The 7812-nt window shown below is 45.4% G+C and overlaps 1 protein-coding gene across 2 annotated transcripts in view; it reads left to right on the top strand.

The window, feature by feature from the left end:
- SLC41A3 (solute carrier family 41 member 3) overlaps window positions 1-6793 on the top strand; it is a 25561-nt gene extending 18768 nt beyond the window's left edge. For both annotated transcript variants that reach the window (XM_018574052.1, XM_018574053.1), the window contains 6 exons: window positions 594-740; window positions 2522-2666; window positions 3869-3948; window positions 4125-4259; window positions 5550-5698; window positions 6582-6793. In XM_018574052.1, the coding sequence (XP_018429554.1) occupies window positions 594-740; window positions 2522-2666; window positions 3869-3948; window positions 4125-4259; window positions 5550-5698; window positions 6582-6770 (845 nt within the window). In that variant the 3' untranslated portion in view covers window positions 6771-6793. The remainder of the gene's footprint in view (window positions 1-593; window positions 741-2521; window positions 2667-3868; window positions 3949-4124; window positions 4260-5549; window positions 5699-6581) is intronic.
- Window positions 6794-7812: the final 1019 nt, after the last annotated feature.

Genomic DNA, 7812 nt, shown 5'->3' on the forward strand with positions numbered 1-7812 from the left:
GGGACCCACATATCCTGTCAGTTTGTTTTTCTTGTTGGCTGTCTGTTGGTTAGATTTCCCTTTACTTCCTTTGCTGCAGACACAACAGGAAGTGAAAGGAAGTCCCTTCCTGGATGTCAATAGAACAGGTGTCCCCATTACAAGATTTTGCTGACCACTTTTTTTGGCTTGAGAAATATACTTGCATTTGGGACATATCCACAGTCTGGAACAGCATCCCTACAATACATTTTAAAGTACCTGCCTATTGCACTCCTGTCTAACTACATGTGTACCAAATAGCATATGACTGAGTGCGCTAGTACTGTGGCCTTGCAGTACCTGCATCTTAGGTTCAGTTACCGCCAGAGAGGCTGTCCGGATAGAGATTGTACATTCTCATGGAGATTATGTGGGTTACCTCTGGGCTCACCAGTATCATTTACAAACCCAGAAATATAGTAACATAGTAATAAAGGTTTAAAAAGACAAAATTCTTTAAATTTCAACCAATTTTATTTTTAATACCATTGACCCAGCAGAAGGTGGAAGAAAAACCCAAGTGTTCCAAGTAAATCCCAAACATGACATATCTGTATTTTGGTGTCCGTTAGGTCTGGTGATGATCGGAGTCATTGTGGCGTCCAGAAAATGTGGAATAAATCCCGATAATGTGGCCACGCCCATCGCCGCTAGTCTGGGGGATCTGATCACACTGTCGCTCCTGGCTGGTGTCGGCAGCACCCTTTTCTCCTACAGAGGTAAGAACATGAAATGGTTTAGGGGGCGATTAGCATACTTGATTTGGTGCAGGTTGACTCTTATGTTTCACGTTAGGGTAAAGCTTTTTCACAGATCTTACCTGTTTTATGTGCATGTGGACAGGTCTTCCTTTCAAATGATAATAATCATTCCATTAAATTCTGTAGAGTTTTTCAGATGAGGTCATAGAAATGATTATCCTCCAGAAGAATAAGGCTCGTGAACCATCATAGCTGCCCGCTCTGAATAATTTGCCATAATTCATTGCTGTGTGGCTTGTTGGCTACAATACATTTTGGGGACTCCAATTAATACAATGTGGTGTCCAGTACCGGGCATCTTTGGCTCATACTATTAGACCTTATTGCTGCCTTTGATACAGTTGACCACCAGCTCCTTAAACAAACTCCAGTCCCTTGGCCTCCAAGTCTCTCCTTTTTTCACCTACCTATCTAAGCGCTCCTTCATCTCACCTACAACTCTGACTCCTCCTCTCCTTTCCTCTTCCTCTTTTCATAGGGGTCCCCTAAGGCTTTGTCCTCATACCTCTTCTATTCTCTATCTACACCTCCTCCCTTGGCCAGTTGATAGTCTCCCATGGCTTCCAATACCATCTCTATGCTTATGACACTCAAATCTATCTCTCTACTCCACAACTCAATACAATATCAGTAAGGACGTCACACCACTTCCTAAAACTCAATCCTTCCAAAACTGTGCTCATAAGTAACCTCCTGTACTTCCCTCCCAACTTTTTCATTGTGATCATTAGCACAACTATCAGTTCCTACCCTCGTGCCAGGGTGCCAGGTGGGTCTTTCCTTTCAGCCCCAATCCAATCACTGTCAAAATCGTGCCGCCTTCACCTACGTAACATTTGCAAAATACGCACCTTCTTAAAGGAGAACTATGGGATTAAGGCTTTTCCCCATAGTTCTCCTTAGGGTAACGGGAGGACACAAACTAGCGTCCTCCCGTCACCCTAAGCTCAGTATACCGCGAGCTATAGCTCGCGGTATACTGTGACGCCGCAGCTGAAGCGGATCCCGACAATTGTGCCGGGATCCGCCCAGCTGCGTGACTGACAGCTGGATCTGCCTATCTAGAGGCAGAGCCAGCTGTACCCGCCCCCTCCTCCCACTCAAAATACTAATGGCAATCTTCAAAGCTATCCACAACTCTGCGCTGACCTACATCTCCACCCTCATCTCAAAATATCACCCAAACCATACTCTCTGCATCTACCAAGGCATAACCTCCTACCGTGCTCACCGCCAGGCCTTCTCCAGAGCCTCTCCCATTCTCTGGAACCTCCCTACCCCAACCTTTGTGGCTATCTGCTACTCTGTCTGACTTTAGGCAATCCCTAAATACAAATCTCTTTGTCTATCCCACCTCCAGCTAACAACTGAACCTTTACTTTCTCCATCAACTCATCCCCCCACAAGTATTACCTTTTGTGTCACTTGCCCCTTCCGTTTTAGAATGTTAGCTCTCATGAGCAGGGCCCTCCTAACCCTCTTTTCCTAATTAGTAGTGTAACTGTACTCTCTCCCTTTTATATTGTAAAAGCCTACGCAAACTGTCAATAATATTACACCAGACGACTTCTGTACTGTCATAGCTGCTACATCTCTACCATCATGGCTGCCATGTTTAGCTAGGTGGAGCTGGCTTGGTCTAGTTATGTAATTATCATGCAGGAGGATAAAGCTTCCATCGTTTCTTCTTCAGTCCAGAGTCTCTCATTCATATAATTCTCTCTTCTGTCTCTTTGCAGACGTTCAGTACCTCTCTCCGTTAATCTGCATAGTTTTCATCATCCTGATCCCACTGTGGGTGGCGGTGGCTAAGCAGTCCTCTTCCATTGCCGAAGTCCTGAAATCTGGTTGGCAGCCGGTCATTGTGGCCATGTCCATTAGCAGGTGAGAGAAACTCTGATAGAGAGGAATGCAGCAGACAGTCACTTTCCAGCTGGTGGCTTTCTACAATCCTGTGTCTATAAACACCAACATCTTCCTCTCAAAAATGAGGTACCGGGCATCTTTGGCTCATACTATTAGACCTTTTTGCTGCTTTTAATACAGTTGACCACCAGCTCCTTCTCAAACAAACTCCAGTCCAGATTTAGCAGGCTTCATTTGTATAATAAGGCAAATAGGCCGTTCACTTTCTAAGGGGAATTTCCCTTTAGCTTAGTGAATGTGCTGACAATTCAAAGAAAGAATATCCAATCACATGCAAGGAAATTTTAAAAAAAAGTGTTTTGTTTGCACATGATTGGATGATGGAAGTCAGCAGAGCTTCGCCTCATTCACTAAGGGAACATTCCCTTGTAAAGTGAGGATTCAAGTGAACAGCCTATTTTGCTTTTAGTACATCAGCCCCTCAGAGTCTCTTCCACCATAAATATCTCTCTGCTAGAAGTTATTTTACATTTCGGGTCTAGTTCTGTTTTTAAATAGCAAGTCCTGCCAACCGCCTGCAGTTTTTGTCATCAATTCCTAGAAGCTCAGATACAACCTGATAGGTGTCAGTGATACTGGAAATTGCCAACACGAGACATCTGATAACATGACAAACGCGGCTGAACTTACCTCCAGTGTAGAGTGATAGATAGCCCATGTTTGGGCACTTTCGGTGAATCGTACTGGAAGTTATAAAAAGCTCGGAACTTACATTTACTGAACTTATAAAGTGGATGGACAGGGAATGTTGGCCAATCGAGTAACATGACACAGACGGTCCGGGGTTCTCTATTTTTGGTAGCCCCACATGAAGGCATTCATCCATGAAACTTTTCTTTCTTTTTTTTTTTTTTAAATCAGATAGTTTTTATTAAACATTTTTTATGCAACAAAAAGTCAGTGCAAAGAAAGACAGGGCAAAACCAACATTAAGAAAAATAAAGTAAACAAAGGTGAGGAGAGGTGTACCTACAACAGCTTCCGGCTAGCCGTCAGGCCAACGGCCGCCTTGAGAAGATGTATACCACATGTATATTCAATCCAATAGGCCCGTATCTACAACATTACCCACCCCACCCCCACATAACAGTATATGACAAGTACCCCAAATACCCTGAACCGGCCACATATTGAAACTTTTTTTTCTTGATCTCTTCTAGTATTGGTGGCCTTATCCTGGACAAAACAGTAACTGATCCCAAATTTGAGGGAATGGCAGTATTCACTCCGGTTATTAATGGTATGTACACTCTACCCTCTACCTAGTTTATGCACTTTTACTATTTACTTTCACCCTGATAGGAGTTTATGTAATTTATGTAATCTGAAAGGCCATTGGTCAGCATCGGTCGGGGACTTCAGTTATTTCCTTAAAAGTCTTTATAGGAATTGCTTTAATGATCTTTAAACCCGCAGGTGTGGCCGGGAACCTGGTTGCTATTCAGGCCAGTCGGATCTCCACCTTCCTCCATTTCTGGAGCATGCCGGGCGTCCTACCGTACAAAATGAGGCAGCACTGGCCCAACCCTTGCACCACCTTCTTCTCCTCCGGTATGTGAGAACATGATTGTAAGAGATGTAAAGGAGGGCAAAGTCCTGAGGAGCAGTGACAAGATGTAGCAGTGCCACACTGCAGGGGAGGAATGTTGTAGAGCCGCAGTTTATAAGTAGGGATGCACCGATTCTGTTTTTTTCGGTATCAAGTACCGATATTTTTCTTTCGTAACTCGCCGATACAGAATATTGATACCGCAAGTTCCATTAAGGAAGCCAGGTGGCATGTAATTACTTGCCGCCCAGCTTCCCGATTAGCCGGGTAGCCATCTCCGTGCTCCCTCGTCACCAGGTGATGAGGAAACATGGAAAAGGCTTTTTGGCCAATCAGGAAGCCGGGCGGTGTTTAATGGCTTTCTGATTGGCTGGGAAGCCCACTCCATGCTCCCTGGTGATGAGGGAGCACTGAGCCAGCTTCCCGGCCAATCAGGAAGCTGGGCAGTGTGTAATGATTTGCAGCCTGACTTCTTGATACCGGAAGTTCCGATATCGGGAGCATTTGGTGCAATACTATACAATACTAGTACTCGCATAAATTCTCGGTTTCGGCACCGATACTGCTACCGGTATTGGTGCATTCCTACTAATAAGGACAACTATTTCTTCTGGATGCAATGCCACTACAACTCCCAGCATCCAGTGGTCTGACAAGGCCTGGCAGGACTTGCAGTTCTTCAGATCCTGGATGACTGTATGTTGGATCCATAGTGCATTAGTGCTGCAGGGCAAAGCAGATAGTTCACCATAGAGTCGCCCTCCCTACAGTTTTCTGTAGCTGTTTTTCCTGATCCTTATCCTTTTTTCCCCCTTCCCCTGAGCTAATCTGGCCCAACCTCCTCCTCCACAGATGGGTACTTACCTTGACCCATTGTCTGTGGTTTTGCTGTTCACATTCAGTGCTGCAAGTCTTTATTGTCCTGGCTGCTCCTTAAAGCCCTATAGATTTCTATGGGGCCATCTCCGATCGTCTCCTGCCCCGGGACACAGCCCCATAGATGTCTATGGGGACTGTAATGTGCAGGTGTGGCCAGGACAGTGAAGACTTGTGCCGCTGGATGTAAACATACCGTTTCAGACGTCAGATCAAGGTAGGTATGCATCCCTGGAGGGGGAGGGGAGGGTTAGGTCAGTGGAATTGCCATTCCTTCCCTTTTCTATGGTGAAAAGAGAAATATATAACATCATTCATGTGCCTTCACCGGACTAGTGAACCGCACCTGAAGAAGCATATCATGGAATGTACCTCCTGTGTGTGATTGTCCAGATTGACTTTTTTCTCCTCTTTAGGTGTTAATTCCAAATCAGCTCGAGTATTGTTCCTATTGGTCGTCCCGGGTCACCTGGTCTTCCTGTACACCATCCACTTGTTACAAGGAGGTCACACCGCGCTCACTGTACTCTTTATCACCTTCTACTTGTCCGCCGCCCTCCTCCAGGTAATGATGGGGATCGTAGTAGTAGTAGTATTGTCCTGCGCTGACCCATGGGAGGAATATAATACAGCAGCTTCTTTGCAACATTTTGTTTTTTGTTTAGGGATCACTGCCCCCCCTCCCCTCCCCAGCAACATGCTAATGATAGTTTTTATAAAACCTTTCCTTTTTCATTGCATAACTTATTTTATACCCAGTCATGTCATCACCGAGTCTCTGTACAATGCAGGAAGATCATAACTGGTGGGAGGGGCTGGCAGGATGTACATAGCTTTCTGAAGACATCACAGCACCCTGCCTCAGTACTCCTCATAAGAGCCCTCAGCCCTGATGCAAGCAGTGGGAGGAGTTATGCAAATATCAAAATGCCTTGATTGGTGGATGTCAGTCTGGACAAGTGGGCGTTCCTAGACTGTGTATTTGCATGCCCACGTGTGATGCTGAGCCTCCATGGTGGATGGAACTCAAATCCAATGAATGAAAGGAGAGGGCTGCCAAGGATCTGCTCTCATAGCAAAACACAGTGGGGGGAATTTAGCAAAACTGGAGCAGACAGAATCTGGAGCAGTTGCCCAGGGCAACCAGTCAGCTTCTCTGTTCAGTGATGGTTTGAAAATGAAAGAGAGAAGCTGATTGGTTGCCGTGCACAGCTGCTCTAGATTTTCTCTGCTCCAGTTTGGATAACTTCCCCCCAGTGTCTGTGTTGTGAACTTTGAAAATGAATTTCTTCACAATGCCTATAGATCCAGAGATGAATAAGGGTTCGATTTGCAGTATTTGTGCCGCTCGGTCAGAATATGTAAATACTTTGCTGAGCATGATCTGGGCGCAGGTCCACTTCACATTTCAGTTCCCTCCAGCTCTGACATTGTTCTTCTTCTGCCAGGTCTGCATGTTGCTCTACGTGGCTGACCTCATTGTGCGGTTCATGTGGCGGAAAGGACTGGACCCAGATAATTTCTCCATCCCGTACCTGACCGCCCTGGGCGACCTGTTGGGTACCGGCTTCCTCGCCATCTGCTTCCGCTTGGTCTGGCTCCTCACGGGCACAGAGGAGGCGGAGCTTGGCGTTTAGGCGGACTGATTCCTTCATTTTGATGCCAGAGCAATAAAAGAAGATCCAGGGATTTCTATCACCAGCAGAAAACGCCAAACAGGACTTAGAATTAGCAATATTTATCAGCGATACGAACAACACCGCACCGGATTTATAAGGGGAAAAAAATAGTTTTTTTATTTGTATATAAATCGGATGCTGTTTATTTACAATAGAATAAATTTTACTGAAAATATCGTCTCCGCCAATGTCTTTATCTTCTAGTAGAGGGGATACTTTGGGGTTTTGTATAAGCATTTCGCGTAGCCATGTGAATCTCTCGTTTTGTTCTGTGTGAATAAAGACAAAAACAAAGTTCTTAGTTCTTAATATGTTTTCTTTTCTGGTCAAATGTAATGTAACGTCATTCTGCATTATGGCCACTAGATGGCACTGAGGAGCATAGGAAATAAGTATTTGTTCAGCTCCATCTAGTGGCCACAGTGTGGTATTTATGTTACATTCGACCTAAAAAGAAAATAGAACAACATGTGTTCTTGCGTCTTTTTGCACATAACAACCTCCACTTTAGCCAAATCACCCATCCTACAAATTCTCTAGTAGGGTCTATTATTAGAATACAGGTGCCCCTTACTTGGTGTCCTGGGATTGGAACATTCCCAAAAATGTCATTTTGTGCTAAGTGGTAAAGTTCTGTGGAGGTCTGATGTTATTGCAACAACCATTTTGTAATAGACTTCCCCTGGCAAACCTAAAAACCAGAATTAGTTAATGATTCAGTCTGGTTCCCCGAAGAGAAAATACAGAGGGGTCTATTCACAAAGCTGCCGAAGGATCTGGCTGTAGCTTCGGCCGATCCTTCGGCTAGCTTCGGCCCCAGGACCCCCTCGGTTCAGGAGAACCGAGGGGGTGCTGTACAGGCTATTCACAATAGCCCGTACAGCTCCCGATCACAGCTGAGCGGCTCAGTCGAGCCGATCGCATATGCCTCGGCTGAGCCGTGCTGAAAGCCGAAGCTGGCCGAGCGGCCGGCCGACAGCCTGCTTCTGACAGCTGGGCG

The sequence above is a fragment of the Nanorana parkeri genome, unplaced genomic scaffold (genome assembly GCF_000935625.1).
Source record: "Nanorana parkeri isolate BGI_ZX_2015 unplaced genomic scaffold, ASM93562v1 scaffold2701, whole genome shotgun sequence".
NCBI classification, from domain to species: domain Eukaryota; kingdom Metazoa; phylum Chordata; class Amphibia; order Anura; family Dicroglossidae; genus Nanorana; species Nanorana parkeri.